Consider the following 21,918-nt stretch of genomic DNA (forward strand, 5'->3'; position numbering starts at 1 on the left):
TTACAGCACCAACAAGCGGTTTACATTCTCAGCCTTGCCTGTACATACTATCTCCCCATCCCCCACCCCCAGCCCAGAGCAGAGTTACGTTATCTCCTGGGGGAGGCAAAAAAACAGATAAAAACATATAGGCCAATTAAAAAAAAAGGCTATGAAAACTCCTCCTCAGTCCCTTAGGTGATTGAAGTCTAGTCCTAGCCCTGATTGATAATACATGACAGTTCTTGTATGAGGCAATACCTGCCTTATCTAGAAACAGGTCCAGCTTGGAGGCATTAAATGGTATGGCAGCCATTGATGTAGCTCAAGGATACTGGACACCAGAACAGCTGAAAGCTAGACTGCCCAGGATAAAATCAGATGAATGGGCTGCCCTAATTCTGCACCCTGTTACCATGGTGAGCCTCTGTGTTCAGTAGTCCATAAGGCAGGGGCTGGGGCCCGGAAACAGACGGCCACTATTGTGGTGAATTCATTGACATTTGAGGGGGGCCGCAACACAGTCTGGGTCTGAGTCTCTGCAACAGGTGACCAAATATGCTGTGCCAGGCAGGCCATGAAAGCATGGGCACAGTCCCCTGTACTGCGACAGAGCAGTCAGTTTGAAGCAGGGGGACAATCCTGTTTAGGGCAATGACCGTCTGCATTGTTAATGACCCCAAAATAAAAATGCCAGACATAAAGGCGGTACAGGAGACCAACCGATAGAGAACTGGACCATGCTGGAATTCCCTCCCTAATGGCATTGTCGGTCAACCCACAGAACACGGACTGCAGCGATTCAAGAAGGCAGCTCACCACCACCTTCTCAAGGGCAACTAGGGATGGGCAATAAATGCTGGCCTGCCACTGACACCCATGTTCCATGAATGAATGAAAGAAACAGGTAAGTGACCACCCTAGCTGTGCTAAATTCTCCCTCAGTGTATCCGAACAGGTACATAGAGGTACTACGGTTCTATGGGAAAAAATGAAACTTCTAACATCTGGGCTATTTCTGACCTTGCAGCATGAAACTGTAACCCCAGCCCTCGGTTGAAACAACTGGTCAACACGAACATGATGTAGCTCCCCCATTATCCTTTAAACTTCAGTTAAATCAGCTGTAAGTCTATGCTTCTTTCAAGTATGGAGCCCCAGCTCTTTGGGCCTATTTGCATAATAAGATGTTTTCATCAAATTATAGAATGCCTACAGTGCAGATGGAGGTCATCCGGCCCATCGAGTTTGCACCGACTCTCCAACAGAGCATCTTCCCCTGGCCCTACCCCCGTGACCCCATGCATTTATCCTGCTGATCCCCTTAACCTGCACACCTTGGGACACAAAAGGCCAATTTAGCATGGTCAATCCACTTAACCTGTGCATCTTTGGAGTGTGGGAGGAAACTGGAGCACCCAGAGAAAACCCATGGAGACACAAGAAGAAAGCACAAACTTCACACAGTCATCCAAGGCTGAAATCGAACCCAGGTCCACTGTGCCACCATAAATGAAGAATTCATTTTGTGGCCACCCTCTGCACCTTTTCCTAAGCTTCAACATCAACAACCATATGAAGAGACTTGAACTGGACACTGTTTTGTAACTGAGCCTTAAGCAAGGTCTTGAGGCAGAGGCTTGAGAACACGCCTTTAAATTTATCCACAGTGAGAAACGATCATTGGTGCAGATAGATTACAGTGGGAGATAAAAGAGCAGAAAAAAAGAAAGGAAATAATTGGTAAAAAGAATTAAGAACAGCACTAGTAAACTTAATGTAACATCACAATTGAGGCTTAGGAAAGGTAATGAGGTGAGTGAACAAACATACCTTCAGTCAGCACTATTAAAGGGAAAAGAGGCATCCAAAGGTAATGCTGAATCCGTGATAAAGTATGCAGATCAGTTCCTATGACTGACAACATGCGATATGGATACCTGTAATTTATGGTTACAGTGTCACAGGCTGATCATTCAGTTACAAACTAACAGTAGTTTCAATTTTACAGAAAAATATTGAGATGTCACGGTGGTTTTTTAAATTAAAACATCATGCTGTCACCCAGTTTGAAATGCTTTTTACATTGCATGTAATGAACCTATTACAGTTACATTTAAACAGTTGACATGCATATTACAGGGGGACCAGGATGTCCCTGTACATGAATCACAAATAGTAGCACAGAGGTGGAATCATAGAATCCTACAGTGCAGAAGGATGCCATTCAGTCCATCGAGTTTGCACTGACCATGATTCAACCCACGCCCTATCCCATAACCGCAAATGTTTACTCTGCTAGTCCCCCTGACACTAAGGGGCAATTTACCATGGCTAATCAACTAACCAGTACATCTTTGGAGTGTGGGAAGAAACCGGAGCACCGGAGGAAACCCACACCGACATGGGAAGAATGTGCAAATTCCACACACACAATCACCCGAGTCTGGAATTGAACCTGGGTCCCTGGAGCTGTGAGCTGTGTTAACCACTTTGCCACCATGCTGCCCTTAATGGTACAGCAAGTAATTATAAAGGCAAATGGAATATTGGTCTTTATTGTAAAGGCTACTCATTCTCCATTTGTAAGTAGGGAGATCTTGTAACAACTGTACAGGCCACTGGTGAGAGCACACCTCTACTGTTTTGGCCACCTTATAAGAGGGGACATACTTGCATGGGAAGCTATTCAGAGAAGGTTCATTTAGCTGATTCCTGGGATGAGGTGTTTGTTTGATGAAGAAAGAATGAGTAATGTGGCCATATACTCATTGGAGTTTAGAAGAGTGGAAATGATCTTTTTGAAAGATATGCACTGAAATTCTACTGCCCCTCACCACCACCCCTAAGAGGTGAAATTCTTCCTCGATCTCCATGGTAAGTCAGAGCAGGCAAGGGATAGAAAATGAAAATGTCCGTTGACCTCGGGCAGGTTTTCTGGGCTCGGGTCCAGTGAGACCGTAAAATCCCGCCCATAGGGTGAAATTCCAATCGCTGCCATGTTGGGTTGGAGGGGCAGTGGGGGGCCCCAAAGCTGCATTAGGGAGCCTCTCAGAACTTCACAGGTAAGGTTTGCATGGCAAATGCCCAGAAACCCCCTTGCAGGTGTGACCTGACACCACCCGCCTCCAAGACTACACCGATCTGATTTGATCCCACCTCCCCAAAGTCTCAAACCTCCCAAGATTTGACTTACCTGGTTTTTGGCAGCTAGTGCTGTAAAAAATGGGTGTGTCCTCCTTCACTTAAAAGGAGCTGGACTTTGACACTGGGCCTCAGGACAAGCTGTGCTGCCTGGATCTCACCCGGCCTGAGTTGGAACGTTGGGTGAGACAGGCACAGAACAAACATAATGTAAGTAATTGGGCACATTGTGGCAATTGGGTGCCACTCCAAAGAAGTTACAACCCAGGGTAGATGATGAGAGGGTGTTTCCCCTTGTAAAGGAATCTAGAACTGTTGGGGGAGGGGGGGGACATTAGTTTCAAAATAATGAGTCTCCGATTTACAGTGGAGATTGAGGAAGAATTTCATCTCTCAGAAGGTCATTACTGTTTCAAATTCTCTTCCACAGACAGCAGAGGCTGGGACAATGAATACATTCAAGGCAGAATTAAACAGAGCTTTGATTAACAAAGGAGCCAAGGATTTTGGGAGGAAGGCAGGGGAGTGGAGGTAAGGCTACAATCAGATTAATCCTGCTCTTATTAATGAATCAAACTCAAGGAACGGACTGACCTAACTCTGCTCCTATTTCCCTGCTTTTATATCCCTGCTCTTATTTCTCTCCATCAGCCTGAACAGACTTTCAAACTTTTGAATAAATCCAGCAGTGAGCTGAATGACACTCACCAATATTCATTAGCAAATGGTACAGCCACTTAAAGTGAGGCGCTGATGCATGGTTAAATTCAAATACCCAAAAGTTGAAGTTTGAGTTGCACACTCCAGCATTAGTTTCTTGAAAGCAGCATTTATTTACTTAGCTGTGTGTCTCACTGTTGAGCAGCTTGAAATTGCTGCATTTTTGTGAATGAAACTCATTACAAAGAGTTTAAATCTTCTCTATTTCATTCTAAATACATCTTTAATAACACTAAGTGTTGCCAGTCAACTTCTTTTGTAATGAAAATTAAATATTCACAAATATACGGTCCCATTCCTTCTGCTTTTAGTTGTTGGAATTTTTTTAAATGTAATTTTTTGACATTCCCACTATCACTTTTTCCCTTGATCTACTCTTGCTCTCCCCTTATTTCACTATCTGTGCCTGACTTGGCATCAATTTCACCAATGGTGATTTACACTTCCTTCTCTGTCCTTGTGCTGCTTATTTCTCACTCTTTCAATCTGATTGCTTAAGAAGATACACAGTTCACTCTGGCCTCAGATACTGGGTTTTCTTCACTACTCCTTTATCCTCTTGCACTTGACACGCGAGAAAGGTAGAAATCGAATCATGCCAGGGTAGCAGCAGATGCCACTGGATGAGCTGCCACAGTAAATTATCGTCCTTCGTTTTGTAAACCTCACTGAAATAGAAGTTTTCAGCTATTACATTTTCTTCTCCTTGCCTGCAATCCTGCTCATTTCCTCCTGTCTCCCCCTTCATCTTCAGCAGAACTGAGAGGTAATGCATATCAGGAAAGGAAGCAAAGACTGGGGTGCTTTCCCCTCAAAAGGAAAGACTGAAGGGTGACCTGGTAGAAGTCTGCGAGGTTATGCAAGGGTTTGATACAATAGATAGAATCCTACAGTGCAGAAGGAGGCCATTTGGTCCATTGAGTCTGTACTGACCACAATCCCACCTAGGCCCTATCTCCATAACCTCATGCATTTACTCTAGCTAGTCCCCCTGACACTAAGGGGCAATTTAGCATGGCCAATCCACCTAATTGTACATCTTTGGACTGTGGGAGGAAACCGGGAGCACCCAGAGGAAATCCACACAGGCACAGAGAGAATGTACAAACTCCACACAGACAGCGACCCATGTCAGGAATCAAACCCGGGTCCCCGGTGCTGTGAGACAGCAGTGTTAACCACTGTGCCACCGTGCAAAATGTTTCCGTTTGTGGGAGAGACCAAAGTCAGGGACTGTAAATTTAAAAATGATTATTAATAAAGAAGAGAGAGTGGCTAATATGTGGAACTCACTACTGCAAGGAACGGTTGAGACAGATCGTATTGATGCACTTGAGGAGAAGCAAGACAGGAAGAAAATAGCAGAATGACATGCTAAAAGTTGGGGGTGGGGTGGTGGTGGCAGGAAAAGGCTTGTGTGGACGATAACACCAGTGCAGACAAATTGAGCTGAATGGTTTATTTCTGAGCTGGAAATTTGATATCATTTTTTTGGGTATGATTCTATTGATGTTGATTGTCCTAAAATTCCTTAACAAAATAAATTCTGTTAATATGCATAATGAGCGGCCACAAGTCTAATCAACCACAGCCGTGGTTTGAGAAGTTTTTTATTTACAAAATGTCAGCTTTCAGGACTGTCTCAGAATTTTAAGTGAAGAAGCAAAAGACCTAATATAAATGTGCAGAGAACTCTCAATAAAGTATTTAGGATTATGCGGTGATCCAAATGAGTACAATTCCCCCCCTACATAAAAGAATCATTCTCTAACATGTTCTATGATGCATTAACTAACATTTGAAAAAATTTCTTCTTCTTTCTCAGAATTGGCAAGACCCAAAACTCAGTGAAGTGACTTTTTATTCAGGCTGTGTTTCATTCTGACAAACATTATTATTGGCAAAGATAACTTATGGACAGAAAAGTATCAATTTTCATCACCTCACTTAGATGTGTCAACTGGCACCCTTGCTAGAATGCATGTATTAATGCAGTTCAAAATAAATTATCTATTTCTAAGATCAGCATACAAAACTAACAGTTGAAAATGTGGTCAAGTGGGCCTTGTAACATTGCCAGCTGTATCTAAGCACAATTCTTAAAAATTGATCATTTACTCTGCCTATTTAAGTAGTCAAAAATTCCAACACATTAGTGTTAAGTAAACCCAAAAGACAGAGCAAATGTGAGCTAGAAATGTGGAATGGCTTAAATCCTCACTGCTACAAATGGAAATGACAGCTGTCAGTCAGAAATAACAATGTCTTGATATTGATGCCCTCCGGGATACCGCTCCAACAATGAGTGGGAAATTGCAACGGTTAAGGTGTTAAGATCAAGTGACCTGACTCAAATTCCCTCCCTTTAAATATTGAGATACATAGGCCAGGCCATGGACGAGGTTCCTGCTAGTGGCCAGAATGGCCTCCACCCAGCCCCTCACCATCTCCACCCTCCACTCAGCCCCTCACCATCTCCACCCTCCACGCAGCCCCTCACAACCTCCAGCCTCTCTTCGTCCCTCCTAATCTCCACCCTCCACCCAGTTCCTCACAATCTTCAAGCAGTCCCTCATAATCTCCACCCTCCATCCAGTTCCTCATAATGTCCAACTTCCACCCAGTCCCTCACAATCTCCACCCTCCATCCAGTCATCCCCATTCTTTCTCATTTCACAGCAGTTTCTTTCCTGACTACCTTCAATGCACACACTCACTTTCCCCTTCCATTATCATGCATTTCTCTCCTGCTTCTTGTCACCATGTCCTACCTTCCTCCTCGCCATCATTTTAAACTATTTCCCCTTCAATTTTTTACCTACACTGATATCCATTCTTAATCCTTCTTTTCACTTCTATTTATTCTTGCCCCCCTCATTGCCAGCTATTCACTGCCTTCCCTTCTAGGCCCTCCTGTGGAGCAGAAACAGGTACCTGTTCTGATGCTTTAGCCACCACTACGAGAAGTGGCACACAAGGGACATTGAGAGGGTGACGGGGTCCTCAAGATGCTGTGTTATAACATGAGGTAATAATTGGCATGTTTGATCCAATATTGTTCTAAGGCCAAATTGAGCCAAAATGAGATGTTACTCCGAAGTTGTGCTTTATGAGCTTTCTTTTCTAGGTATTAACCTTGTAGAAGTTTATTTTGTTCTACGCAAAGATTAACAGAGGTTTCATTCAGGCTATTGGTCAATCACACTCTCCAGTTACTTACTTGATTACATCCAGTGTGCTCCAGAGGGAAAACAAGGCCCAAACGACATGTTTGGACTGCATCTCCTCTTGGCTGGTGATGACCACAAAAAGGATTATGTTCCTCTCGGTAACCTGCAGATGGAAATCAGAAACATGGACTGTAAACCTGTGCACTTTCCACTCATCGAGCTCACACACAAAGGTCACGCAAATAGAATCCTACAGGAAAGAAGGAGCCATTCAGCCCATCGAGTCTGCACCAACCACAAACGCGCCCAAGCCATATCCCCATAACCCCTTGCATTTACCCTGGCTAGTCCCCCGACACTAGGGGTAATTCAGCATGGCAAATCAATCTAATCGCACATGTTTGGATTGTGGGAGGAAACCAGAGCACCCAAGGAAACCCATGCAGACATGTGGAGAACGTGCAAACTCCATACATAAAAATGATCTGACAATTTGAAAAAAGGCAATAATTTCATCCCAGATTCTGCTATCTATTTATTATATCTGTTTCTCTAGTTGATTATGCGCAATATTAATCAGAATGACTAAAATTGGCTGAAATCTAAAGCAGTGGACACAGATCATGCAGAACTGTTTCACCGTGACAGGTCACAGACCAGATCATATTAAGCTTATGTTCAATGTTAATTTGAAAACAAATGCTGTTTTTCAAAATTAGTTGATCTGACTTCCGCAAAAGAAAAAGTTTCAAATAAGCAGGCAGACAATTATATCGAGGAGTTATGATGGAAAAGGTCATAGGAAGTGTTTCCATTGGCAGGATGTCGTAACCAGAGAGCACTGGTTTGAGATCATTGGCAAAAGCACCAGATTGGAGATGAGGAGAATTGTTTTATTCAGCAAGTTGTTGTAACTGAAATGCAATACCTAAAAGGAAGCTGGATTCAGGAGCAACTTCCTTAAAAAAAACAGTCTTCAGACCTAGGAAAAGAGCAGGGGAGTGGAATTAATTGTATTGTTCTCTCTAAGGGTCAGCAAGAAGACCATGTACTCTTTCTCTGCAGGGAGAGCCTATGATTGTATAATGTTATGTGACAACTATAGTATCTTAATTATAGTATTATATGATGTTATATAAATTTTAATATTATACTGTATTATATGTGATGACTATAATATATTCATTATTGTATTATATTGTTATATGGATTCTAATATACTGTATAATATGTCACAACCGAGTTTTATTGTAGTATTTTATATATTTTATTGATTTATTGTTATTATATAGTTATATTGATGAATCATAGTGGACAAAGTTGCCTCAACAAGTGACTCCTGCTGAAAACACTTAAGCATTTCAAGAATTCCTTTTCTCACAAAGCCTTGACCAAGCTGCATTTATAGCACGCATCTCCTCTAATAAGCAAAGGCAATAGGGCCCATGAGATCGGTTATCGCATTGTTCAGTCAAAGTGCTTATCTGAGGAATATCAGTCAATGGAATTGAATAAGGAAACATAAATCACAAGTTTGCACAGGGAAAGAATGAGCTTGGCTTATTTTAGGTTGTAAATCCTACCTGTAAGAATCGGGGAACAAATGGGTTCTGTTCAATGCCTGTGATGATGTGGATTAATTCCAGAATTGATAGCAATTGGCAGAATCCCATCACAGCTCCTATGGAATGGTACGTGTCCACCAGGCTATCTTCAGTGAAATCACAAGAAATAAAATATTGTTATTTTCTACGGACAACAATCAGCTGCTGTGAGAAGCTGCTCTTAAATTTCCCCACCCTCTGTACTTGGTTGCAGTCACATTGATAGAAATGTGGCAGTAGACTATTTGTTTAGCCTCTCTACAAAGGATTGGCAAATAAGACAGAGAGTTCAGATTTAGCAAAAGGTAAAATGTTCAAGACGACGCATCTAACTTTGATTGTGCTGCAGATATCTTCTCAGTTCACAGAATCATAGAGTCCCTACAATACAGAGGAGGCCGTTTGGCCCATCACATCTGTATCAACCACAATCCCATCTAGGTCCTATTCTCATAACCCCACACATTTAACCTGCTAATCCCCCTGACGTTAGGGTCAATTTAGTATGGCCAAACAACCTAACCCACATATCTTGGAATGTGGAAGGAAATCGGAGGACCCGGAGGAAACCCACGCAGACATGAGGAGAAAGTGCAAACTCCACACAGGCAGTAACCTGAGGCTGGAAATGAACCTGGGTCCCTGGCACTGTGAGGCAGCAGTGTTAGGCACTGTGCCACCATGCCATCCTAGTTCAGTGGATTCTTTTAACATTCTTTTAATCTATCTGATGGCTTCACTTGTATCTTGGTGCATCGTGCGAGCCAGGAAAGTAGCAACAAAGCCCCTGATGTCCTCTAGGTAGGATCTTCCTATCTCATTCATCAGGCACAAGCAGGTCTTCAATCCCGAACAGTTCCTTCACTGTCACTGGTCAAAATCCCAGGAACCTTTTTCCTCAACACAGGGACTCCAGCAAATCAAGAAGGCAGAACACCACCACCTTCTCGAGGGCAATTAGGGATGGGCAACAAATGTTGGTCCGGCCAGCAATGCCCATGTTCCATCAATAAATAAAAAAAACAGACACTTAAAAAAAATGTCATCTCCAAAACGGTATTTATCTCAATTTCCTACAAAGCTCTGCCTTCATTCCTGATTTATTCAATAAATATTCCTCTCACAGCCACTACACTAAGGCATTATGGCAGATAGTTCAATCTAAGATCAAATAAGTCTTTGAAATCTGGTCCCCATTCTGAGTTCACTGGGCACAGCAATTCTAGAGACTTACTCACCAAAATGGCATCATTGTTAAAGCCCTAATGGGCAGCACAATGACACAGTGGTTAGCACTGCTGCCTCACAACACCAGGGACCCAGATTTGATTTCTGGTTTGGGTCACTGTCTGTGTGGAGTTGGCACATTCTCCATGTGTCTGCGTGGCTTTCCTTCTGGTGCTCCAGTTTCCTCCCACAGTCCAAAGATGTGTGGATTGGGTGGATTGGCCGTGTTAAATTGCCCCTTAGTGTCAGGGGGTATAGCTAGGGTAAATGCAAAGGGTTTTGTAGATAGGGCCTGGCTGGGATTGTGGTTGGAGCAGCCTCGATGGGCCAAATGCCCACCTTCTGCATGTAGAGAGTCTATGATTTTATGACATGACCAAAACCCACTGATTGTCAACATAGTGGGCCAGCATAGCAACGATAGTTAGTTAGTACCTAATACCATGTCCAGGAACATTTAACTGACCCAACTGCTAGCATGCAGTGTACATCCATGCGCTGCAATTCATTTCCCTTCTTTTTGTTAAATATTCTAACTTGCTTTTAGATATGCTTCAATTATCTGTACAGTTTAGCAGTTGATGCGTTTCCAATGGACTTTGTCTAAAATTAAGCTGTTTGTTTATTTTGTTTTGTGGTAAGGATGCAAATTATCTGATCTGAAAGTGTTGATGATTGATGGTGAATAAGATTATTCCATTTTCTCTAACAGAGTTGTTACTGACACTGAACAACTCCTTCACTGCTAAATTTTAAAGGTATTTTCATTCATTACAAAAACCTCACTCTGACAATGTTAACCATAAGGAACAACCAGGTTGCGTGCATTCAATATAAAGTACCCTCCCAGCTACTGAATCGAAAGGAAACCATTTTAAACATTTACTTCAATTGATTTTTCTGTTTTGTTTTTGTCGTGAAGACCTGTCATTTCCAGGTTGCTCCCTCTCCCAAGGCAATTCCACGACTATTTACATTTTAATATGGGAGAAACCTGTTCCTGTTCGATCTTTAGAGGGATGTGATCCCCGGAAGATTAGGGAGTTTTAGTTCAGTCAAGCAGCACGGTCGGTGGAGGCTTGGAGGGCCGAAGGGCCTGTTCCTGTGCTGTAATTTTCCCTGTTTTAGGAGGGAACTCAGTGGTGTGACGCTGGAACTGGCAACCTGGGTGGAAGGCCCCCTACTGGAGAAGGGGATTCAGTTCCAGGCCTCCTTATGCTGCCTTGACGAGCAAATCTTTAGCATTTAGATCTGAGAGGTAGGGATCAGCAATGGGTAGCTGAAAGTTCAGGCCTGCTCTTCTCTCGCACGTGATGTCACCAGGCTGCGACATGGACGGTTAATCACTGCCGTGTTTGAGAATGCCGCCAATGCCTTGATTTCAGTACCTTAAAATTTGAAAGAGGAGTGTGGGGTTGGGTTGTGATTGAGTAGTCTGGAATTTTTAATCTCCCCTCCCCATCCCACTGGATGGGTGTAAGAGGGTCAGGGAAGAGGGGATTTGAGGCCTAAGAGCCTAACAAGAGGGGACCTGCTCTGGCGCAAGAGGTTCGTGTGCAGTGCATCACAAAGCTGAAGGATGCGCACCTCAGCCTCACGCATTGACATCCGACTGTGCTGAGAAGCGGCTCCGGCTCTGGGAACCACTATTAATAACTGGTTGCCTTTGAATGGATACCTAGGAATGCATCAACTAAAGGCCTTAAATAGAATTGGGAGAAATATACCTTGGGTAGAATTGGCAGTTCTGGAGAACAGTGGGCCAGTGGGAAACTGAGTGTGATTCCCACTGGTGGGGCAGGCTGGGATTCTTCCATCTCACTGTTACCTCATGGGGTCAAAGGTCTGGGCACTATATTTAAATGGCACCTTCATTCCTTCCAGGGAATCATTCAGCGCACACAGCAGGCATGCTCGCTACTGATCTGCTCTGCCGTATGTACTGTTCATGTTCTACCCCTCTGTCTTAATGCAGGACTGATTGCACACATGAGGGAGAGATTCCAGCTGAGAGGGAGATGCTGGAGTTGAGGTTACTCATCCCCTTTGAGGAGCAGGTGGCACAACTGGCTGGCAAGGACAGAAACCCTTTCTGTGTGGAAGACAGGATTGGCATCTTCCAACAAGCCAGTGAAGGTCAATGCAGTACACATTGGCCACACCAGCGGACATTACATGACTGTCTCACTGATCACTAATTATCTCTTTTTATTGTAGCCACCAGCAAGAAAAGATGGCATAGTGGTTTTACTTTTTCCCATGGTGGAAGAGTCATTAACTAGGGGGCATAGATTTAAGGTGTGAGGGGCAAGGTTTAAAGTAGATGTATGAGGAAAGCTTTTTACACAGAGAGTGGTGGGTGCCTGGAACTCGCTGCCAGGGGAGGTAGTGGAAGCAGATACGATAGTGACTTTTAAGGGGCGTCTAGACAAATACATGAATAGGATAGGAATAGAGCGATCGTACCCGGAAGGGTAGGGGGTTTTAGTTCAGACGGACATGTCCCTTATAGAACAAAGAGATTTAGGGGTACAGGTTCATAGCTCTTTGAAAGTGGAGTCACAGGTGGACAGAGTGGTGAAGAAGGCATTCAGCATGCTTGGTTTCATTGGTCAGAATGTTGAGTACAGGAGTTGGGACGTCTTGTTGAAGTTGGACAAGACATTGGTAAGGCCACACTTGGAATACTGTGCATAGTTCTGGTCACCCGATTTATAGAAAGGATATTAAACTAGAAAGAGTGCAGAAAAGATTTACTAGGATGCTACCGAGACTTGATGGTTTGAGTTATGAGAGACTGGATCGACTGGAGTGTAGGAGGCTTAGCGATGATCTTATAGACGTCTATAACATAGTGAGGGGCATAGATCATCCAGGTAGTCAACATCTTTTCCCAAAGGTAGGGGAGTCTAAAACCAGAGGGCACAGATTTAAGAGTCCAGTGGGGCAATTTTTTCACACAGATGATGTCTGGAACAAGCTGCCAAAGGCAATAGTAGAGGCAGGTACAATTTTGTCTTTTAAAAAGCATTTAGACAGTTACATGGGTAAGATAGGTATTGAGGATATGGGCCAAACACAGGCAATTAGGACTGTTTAGTGGCTTTAAAAAAAAGGATGGCATGGACAAGTTGGGCCAAAGGGCCTGTTTCCATGCTGTAAACCTCTACGACTATGACATCCAGGAGGAATCTCCATCCAAGACTCTCCAAGCATGTTGATCAGTTCCAAGTCCCCTCTATCCCGAGCAACTCCAGGTGCTCAGGCTGAGGAGCATGAACCTGACCCAGAGCAGGAGACCCTTATCACACCTGGGCCCTCCAGGCCTTAGGCCTCCAAGGACACCCACCAATCTCAGGTACAGGAGTCAGCAGCTGCCTCCACCTCTGTTGGGGATATAACATGCATAGCTGTAGGGGAAGAAAACTTATGAAATACTGACAGTACAATAGTGGCATGGGTGTTCACTTGTGCGTAAAGTATGTTTGGCTTTTCTGCCTCAAAAGTTTCAGGAATTGAATGGCTGTTTGATGTGATGCAATTCCAAGGTCATCTCTGTGTAACAGATCCCCCTCCCACAACCCTCTCCTCAAATATTTCCCAATTTGTCCCTCAGGCCTGTGGTGTCTCACTCCAATCACAGCTCAGTTAGTCTCCTGCATATCCACAGAAGTAACTTGAGCAAAGCCAGTGTAATGTCTGTCAGGCTTAGGTGATGGTGATAGTCAGAGAAGCCTGAGCCATTCAAGGTAGCTTGCAATATTAGTTGTGATAGTGTTTACAGCTGAACTTTTTACAACAGTTCCCACTCTCCACATGCATGATGCAGAGCAATGAACCTAGTTTGCACTTGGTGCCTCCTGTAATGTCTGCTAGATGGCCATGACGGGGTGAAGTTATTGGTGAGTGTCTAGTCTCAGGATGCCGGCCTATTACTTGTAAGGATGTTAGTTTGCTCCTGAAGCTCTGGCTTAATACAATCCCTGAGCTCACTCTCAGAGGGGCAATCAACCTGGTTCTCTGATCGTGCCAAGGCCACCAGTGTCTTGAAGGCTTCTTCATCTATATATTAATCTGTTAGAGCGAAAATGTGGAGGACCTAATGAGTCGAGAGCAAAGATCCAGTACATTTATTGATTGGACTTTAATATTAACAAAGGTATTAAGTAATGTTAAATGAACCTCACTCCCATTTGCCAAGGCAATACTTCACGCGAGCTTGAGAAGCTCCAGACGAAGCTGGGTCATGAATGTTTCTCAATGTTCAGACGATGGTGCTGCTGAAATCTCTCTGTGCACAAAGATCACAGGCTCGCTTCCACACTGTGCAGTGACAGATCACAGTGTCCTGAAGAGCAATCTCAAGCTGGGGGCCTGACATTATTCTTGCCTGAGAGATGGCCTTTGGTGAGATGCCACACTCTAGATTCATATTCGTCCTTAGATAGTCAAATGATAACCAGTGACCCTTGGTTATCCTCTTTGAGGCTGCAGGCATACTGAGTACACCAAGGTTTGCAGTGCTGTTCTGTTCTCTTGAAGGCTGCCAATAGACAGTGAAATGTTAGTGTAATGATTGAAATGACTGCACCATGCCGACCTGCTTCAGAATGAGCGCTGGTTCTTATCCTATTACAGAGAGGTCACGTGCTCCATCGGCTGCCTAACCTTCCAGTAATGAAGCAAGGTTGTGGCTACTCATTCTGAGATTGATGTCCTCCATTCAGATGTTGAGGATTACAAATAAGGTGTTTAATGTTTAGCTTGCGTTGAAAGGACAGATGAAAATGCACTCATGAGTTAATCTTCTTTACTATCCTGGACCCTTGTTGTTCTAAGGATCTCATGTGCATGTCTGACACACCTGGCTTGTGCTCTGGGCTCTTCCTGTGGGGTGTTAACATCCTTGCCCTCTTCAATATCATCCCTACTGGCATCCTCCTCATCGGAGGAGACACACAGCTCCTCCATCTGACAGCTTACTCTCCCTTTGGAGTGCCTGGTTCTGTAACACAGAAAACCACAACGATATGGGACACCTTCTGGGGAGAGGACTGGATTGGTTCACACATCTTCAACATGTCAGTGGTCTGTTCCATTAAGGAGTGTGTTGCAGGATCAGCAGCACTGTACTTCACTTCTGATTCATTCTGCGCCTTTATCTCTGATGAGCAAACATGCTGAATGCCCTTGAAGAGTTGTGACACCTACAAGCGACTCAAGATGTAAGCATCGTGCCAGCTTGCAGGATACTTCAGGTAAGCCTACAAAATCTATTTTCACTGATCACAGGTCAGCTGCACATAGAGAACAGAAGCTTTTTTTTCCCTGATAAATCTTACTGGTTGTTGCCAAGGAGCTCTTAAGGCCACATGTATGCGCTCGATGGCACCCTATACCTGTGGGAGGCTGCAGATTGCTGCAAATCTCACTGCTCTGGCAGCCTCACTAGCTTCACCCAGGGTAAAACTGAACCTAATTCTTTGCTTTGTTGAAAAGGGCACTGGTGAGTTGCTGTATGCATTTATGAGTTAGGATTGTGATATTCCACAGAGAATCTCAGTGGAGCCCTAGAATGAGCCACTTGCAAAGAGGTTGAGTGTGGTGGTCACTTTTTGAACCACTCACCCTCCCAGTCCCTGTAGCATCAAATCCTCCTGAATAATGTTGCAGATATGAGCTACCACACCCCTTGACAAGTGAAGGCATTTGCAGTACTGTCACTCATCTCCACATATGAGAGGTGTCTTCAGTACACCCTGGATCACAACAAATGCCTCCATGGAATTTGTCCCTTATCCTCTGCTTCTGGGTTTTCATCGGGGCCTCATTGGCCCATGGTCCTCACGGTGAGGCTCTTCTCTGAGTCCTACCAGATGGCCATAGATCCTCCTTCTCCTCAGTTGTATGAAAGCTACCGAGAAGGAATCATGGCCTGTAGTCTGCATTCTGCACTCCTCCTCGTTTCTCTGCAACTGGAGATGTCCCAGGAAGTCGACATCTAGAGCACCATGCTACAATCCTAGATTCCGTGCAAAAGCTCTTACTTTCCCTGATATGGTTAGGTTATTGAATAGACTCTCATATTCAACTACATTGTGATCTGCGCATCACCTAACCCCCTTCCTTTACCCCATCACTCCTCAAATCCAATGACTTTGCAAGCATACCCATCCTTTGCTTCCTGTGAACTTCCTCACATTACCACCTATAAATCCACATGCCCCCCCCCCCTCCCCCCCCACCCCCAACACTGGAAACCCCCCTCATCCTTATGTCAATTGATGTGTCCTCATGATATACACCAAATCCACCAGGTGAGCATGTGACATTGAACTCACTCATCAAGCTGTTCTTTCCTATATCGCAGGAGAAAAGAGCATAGAACTCTAGAGGAGAGAACCATAGAGGGGGGTCTCCATAGATTTCACATAGAGGAAGTACTGGGTCAGTACTGGACCATCACAGATGGAGAGATGGCCTCCTGCCAGCAACCTAGTAACAGAATCAAATAACATGCACACAATCGAAACACAGAAAACTTACAGCACAGAAGGTGACCCTATGGCCCATTGTGACTCTACCAATAAAAAAGGAGTTAGACAGGTATATCTCATATTTACATCATACAACAATCATGTAGATTTGACTATAGCAGTGAGTGAAATACCATCATAAGTTAGTAATATTCTTACCAATACTAATACATATCTTTTTACTCCACTTTCTTGCATGCAGCAGAGCTGTACAAACCTGCAAATGATGAACCTTCAAAGGAGATGGTTCAGTGTCCACCATTATAGGACTTTTGCTTACCAGTTGGAAAGATAATTAGCCTTTCATCTGGTGACTCACACTTCGCAATTAAGCAAGGGAAGAAAGACACCATTGCCATGAACAGCAATGGACAGTCCACCTCTGAGGGCACAGCCCCCTTCAAACTCTACTCAGCTGGAGACAAATGCTGCAATCTGGAGGCTATTTGTGAAAGGGATGGTCATGAAGGAAGAGCAGAAAATTTACAATATACTGACAGGTCTCTTGAACAAAATGTCCACGATTGGAGGAGTTTGCCTCGAACGTGAGTAGATTGATTTCACGGAGCATTGCAACAATGCCTTCTTGCATAGATAGAGTGGCCAAATCATGCAACATCAAACAGGACAATCAAATGGGTCTGCGCAGGCCTTGACCAAGGCAGTGCAGGCTTTTGAGAACCGTGTAGTGTTTGAAGCCTTTCTTATGAAGGGTTTTGAGAATACATTTGAAATATCCACTTTCAGAAAATGGTCTCTGCAGGAAGCATCCCCAGTATTCGATATGAGAAAACACTGCTAGGCGTATACAGCAAGAAAGTCCTTACCTTTACCAAATGTTAAGAACCTGGCAGTTATATTCGTAGATATCCAGGAGTATCCGCAGAACTGTATCAGATTATATGTGAAAAGATACAAGATCTTCAACCGATATCTGAGAAAAAGATAACAAAACCAATTTTAAGTTTGCTTTTAAAATGGGCATTATTAATTAATGTAGCAAAACCTAACTAGTGAATAGAGCAGTGAAGGCTGGGTGATTTTGGCAGATAAAAATGAAGGCATAATAATATTTGAGTGAGTTAAATGATTCTTTCACAGTAATAAATCATGCTGTAACCTGCAGGGCTATGGACCAGGTGCTAGAAAATGGGATTAAAATGAGAGGCTAGTTTTTTTGTTCTTTTTTTTTGGACAGACATGATGGGCTGAATGGCCTCTTTCTACACCATAACTTTTCTGTGGTTCTAACAAAAGAAGGCCTAAAACCACCAATGTTAATTTCTCTTGTTTTTTTAAATTATCATTTATATATTTTCACTTTTTGGTCTCATGGTTGCCATCAGGCTTCTGTTAAAAGAATGCAATTGTTTTAGCTAACTGCTTCCTCACAAATGCCATTTTAAATAACCAAATGCCAGGAAGGGACTTTCTACAATTGTAACTGTCTTGATAATTTTCTAATCATAGAATCCTACAGAATAGATGGAGGACATTTGGCCCATCGAGTCTGCAATGACCACAATCCCACCCAGGCCCTCTCTCATTAACTCCACGCATTTACCCTAACTAGTCTCCCTGACACTAAGGGGCAATTTAGCTTGGATAATCCACCTAACCACACATCTTTGGAGTGTGGGAGGACACCAGAGCACTCGGAGGAAACCCACGCAGACATGGGGAGAATGTGCAAACTCCACACACAGTAACCCATGCCAGGAATTGAACCTGGGTCCCTGGCGCTGTAAGGCAGCAGTGCTAACCATTATGCTGCATTAATACGCTCACTTTTGAGCACTGACTTCATGAGTCAGCCAAAAGTGCTAGCTGTTTCCATCTAACAAGGGGAGATCAAATGATATTCCAAATTGCAATGTGAATTTCTGAGCACTTGATTGTAAGTCCAGAGACTCCATAAGTGGAGCCAACAGTTCATCCCCCAACTTCACATAACTTTCCTCTCTTTACAAGAATCCTAGAAACTGGAGATTACTCAATTGTAGGCTGCACTTGCAATAAATCTACATATAATTTGTGTCAACACTTTCAGTTGGTGCCTGCTGTAGTCTCCATGGTGATAACAGCGCAATAGCAATAAAAAAAACACACAAAGGAATAAAAACAGTGCAATGAGGTTTTAACAAGTATTGAAAGCCTGGCATATTATATCACGTTTTCACATTATGCATACAAAGTAACTAATTAAAAATTTAACAAAAGTTTTCTAAAACGAATTTTCTATCACGGAAAAGAATTCCATTCAGTTGAATCACAATAAATCCTGTAATGGGTTTACGAAGATTGCGAATTATATCATGCAGTAAGTTGTGCTTTGATAGAATAGGAATTTGTATTCATTGCATTCTAGATTTACGTGTGTTAGGGCCTCTGTATGTCTCGAGTCTGACATTTGAAAACAGTTTTTATCTCTGGCAGCCACAAGGGTTTGTTGTGCTCGAGGAGCCTGATCCTGACACATTTTCCCATCTGGAATATCTCTGGTTGAAGTCTGAGAGGATAATTACTCAATGTCTGTGTCATGTTCAGGTGAGCACTTGACTGCTTACAGCTACCTACCTGTGGCAGCATGAAGACATTTCACAACCGTTTAACAGCAAGGCAAAAATGAAAACTGAAGCTCTTTTCAAAGGGCCACTGTGACGCAAGTCATTCATTTTTGAGTCTATAATTCAGTTAGTATGAACACACATTGTTTAGATAAAGAACAGAACAGCACAGGGACAGCCCTTCAGCCCTCCAAGCCTGCCTGATCACATTGTCCTATCTAGACATGTATCCCTCTATTCTCCATCTGTTCATGTGTCTATCCAGATAAGTCTTAAATGTCGCTAATGTATCTGCCTCAACCACCTCACTTGGCAGTGCGTTCCAGACCACCACCACCACATTTTGTTCAAACATCTCCACCGAACCTTTCCCCTCTCACCTTGAACTTGTGCCCCCTTGTAATTGTCTGCCCTGGGAAAAAGCTCCCAACTGTATACCCTATCTATACCCCTCATAATTTTATAAATTTCTATCAGGTCGGCCCTCAGCTTCTGCCTTTCCAGGGAGAACAATCCCAGTTTATTCAATCTCTCCTTTTATCTAATGCCTCCATAAGAAGCAACATTCTGGTAAACCTTTTCTGTGCTCTCTCCAAAGCCTTCACATCCTTCTGGAAGTGTGGTGACCAGAACTGGACCAGTATTCCAAATGTGGCCTAACCAGTGTTTTATATAACTCTAATATACAATACATGACTTTCAAGTGGTACACATACTGTGAAAAGTGTTATATCCTAAAAAAAAGGATGAGAAGTTAATGTTGCTAAACAGTGCTGTTATGGAGAGAGTTCCAAGAATCACACAACTCTGGCTGCATGGTTCTTTGAACATAAGAACATAAGAACATAAGAAATAGGAGCAGGAGTAGGCCATCTAGCCCTTCGAGCCTGCCCCGCCATTCAATAAGATCATGGCTGATCTGTCGTGGCTCAGTTCCACTTTCCCGCCCTCTCCCCATAACCCTTAATCCCCTCTCTTATCAAGAACCCATCAACCCGCTTCTTAAAAATATTTAGCGAGGCAGCCTCCACCACTTCAACGGGCAGAGAATTCCAGAGATTCACCACCCTTTGAGTGAAGAAGTTCCTCCTCAACTCCGTTCTAAACCGCCTCCCCTTTATCTTAAGGCTGTGCCCCCTAGTCCTACTGTCTTTTTTGAGCGGGAAGAGTCTCTCCACCTCTATCCTATCCATCCCATTCATCATCTTATACGTCTCAATGAGATCTCCCCTCATTCTTCTAAACTCTAACGAGTACAAGCCTAGTTTATTCAGCCTCTCCTCATAGCTCAATCCCCTCAACTCCGGTATCAGCCTAGTAAACCTCCTCTGCACTCCCTCCAGGGCCAAAATATCCTTGCGCAGGTGCGGCGCCCAAAACTGCACACAGTACTCCAGCTTTGGGTCTGTTGTGAAACTCAACATACATTCACAAGTGTATTTCATATATACAGGGATTATGTGTGCCACCTTACAATTTCTTAATTTTCCTATCAATACACCAAGATACAGCCCCGATGTCCACAGCTGAGTTGGAGGCCGACTGCTGTCTGTTATACCCCAGAGCCTGAGAGTTCTTATGTCTAAATGCAGAAGTGTTCAGAACAAAACGAATGAGTCAACGGCACAAATAGAAGCATAAATGTATGATTTGGTGGCAATTACTGAGACATAGTTACAAGGAGGAGACCAAGTCTAGGGATTGAACATCCAAGGGTACTCAGCACTTCAGAAAGATAGACTAAAAGAAAAAAAAGGTGGTGTAGCTTTGCTGGTGAAGAAAGGGATCAGTATTGCATTGAGAAATGACATTAGCATGGGAGATGAAGATGTGAAATCCGTCTGAGTAGAAATAAGAAATAGCAAAGGAAAGAAGTACTTGCTCGGAGTAATCTATATGTCCCCAAACTGTAGTTCCACAGTGGGGCACAGTATAAAGAAATACTGGGGGCTTGCAAGAAAGATACAGCAATAATCATGGCTGATCTTAATGTGCACGTAGATTGGAAGATTCAAATTGGCAAGGCTGGCCTGGAGGCAGAGTTCATTGAATGTATTAGAGATTTTTTTTTTGGAACAGTATGTTGTGGAACCAACCAGGGAGCTGGCTACTCTGGATTTTGTATTGTGTAGTGAGGAGGGATTAATTGATGATTCCATAGTTAGGGATCTTCAAGGGAGTAGTGACCATAGTATGATAGAATTCAAAATTCAGTTTGGGGGGGTGAGAAAGTGGTATCCCACACTAGTGTTCTGGAATTAAACAAAGGAAATTAAATAGGCATGAGGACAGATTGGGCAGGAAGGTTAAGAGGTAAAACTGCGGATGAGCAGTTGTTTAAGGTAATACTCAATCCATCATAACTAAAATAGATCCCAGTGAGGAAGAAAGATGGTAAGGGGGGAGGGGTGAAAAACATCGATGGCTAAATGAGGAGGTCAAGGACAATATAAAGACAAAAACTAAGGTATACCATATTGCAAAGGCCAGTGGCAGGCTGGAAGATTGGGAAATTTTCAACATAAACAAAAGGATACTAAAGAAGTAATAAAAAGAGTAAATGATAAATTACAAAAGAAAACTAGCGCAAAATATCAAAAAGGATAGTGAAAGCTTCAATAAGTATATAAAAGCAAGAGAGTTGCTGAGGTGAATGTTTGTCCCTTGGAAGATGAAACTGGAGAGTTAATAGTGGGGAACACTGAAATGGTAACAATGCTAAATCAATACTTCAGTTTTCAAGGTGGAGTACATTAGTACCATTCCTATAGGAATGGGCAAGTCAGAGGTAATAGAAAGGTCAGAACTTAGAACAATCAACATCAATAAGGAAAAGGTACCCAGCAAACTATTGGGATTGAGGTCAGACAAGTCCGCAGTCCTGATGGCCTACATCCTAGGGTATTTAAGGAAATGGCGGCTGAGATAGTGGATGCATTGGTTATAATATTTCAAAATTTTCTAGACACAG

At 43.3% G+C, this 21,918-nt stretch overlaps 1 protein-coding gene across 1 annotated transcript in view; it reads right to left on the bottom strand.

The window, feature by feature from the left end:
• Window positions 1–21,918, bottom strand: part of hacd4 (3-hydroxyacyl-CoA dehydratase 4) — a 43,417-nt gene that overhangs the window by 5,945 nt on the left and 15,554 nt on the right. The window contains exons 2-5 of the mRNA XM_080188683.1: window positions 17,208–17,314; window positions 8,597–8,724; window positions 7,064–7,176; window positions 1,813–1,919 (exon numbers count right to left, since the gene is read on the bottom strand). Of these exons, the coding sequence (XP_080044809.1) occupies window positions 1,813–1,919; window positions 7,064–7,176; window positions 8,597–8,724; window positions 17,208–17,314 (455 nt within the window). The remainder of the gene's footprint in view (window positions 1–1,812; window positions 1,920–7,063; window positions 7,177–8,596; window positions 8,725–17,207; window positions 17,315–21,918) is intronic.

The sequence above is a fragment of the Carcharhinus amblyrhynchos genome, chromosome 5 (genome assembly GCF_965287045.1).
Source record: "Carcharhinus amblyrhynchos chromosome 5, sCarAmb.v2.hapA, whole genome shotgun sequence".
Taxonomy (NCBI): Eukaryota; Metazoa; Chordata; class Chondrichthyes; order Carcharhiniformes; family Carcharhinidae; genus Carcharhinus; species Carcharhinus amblyrhynchos.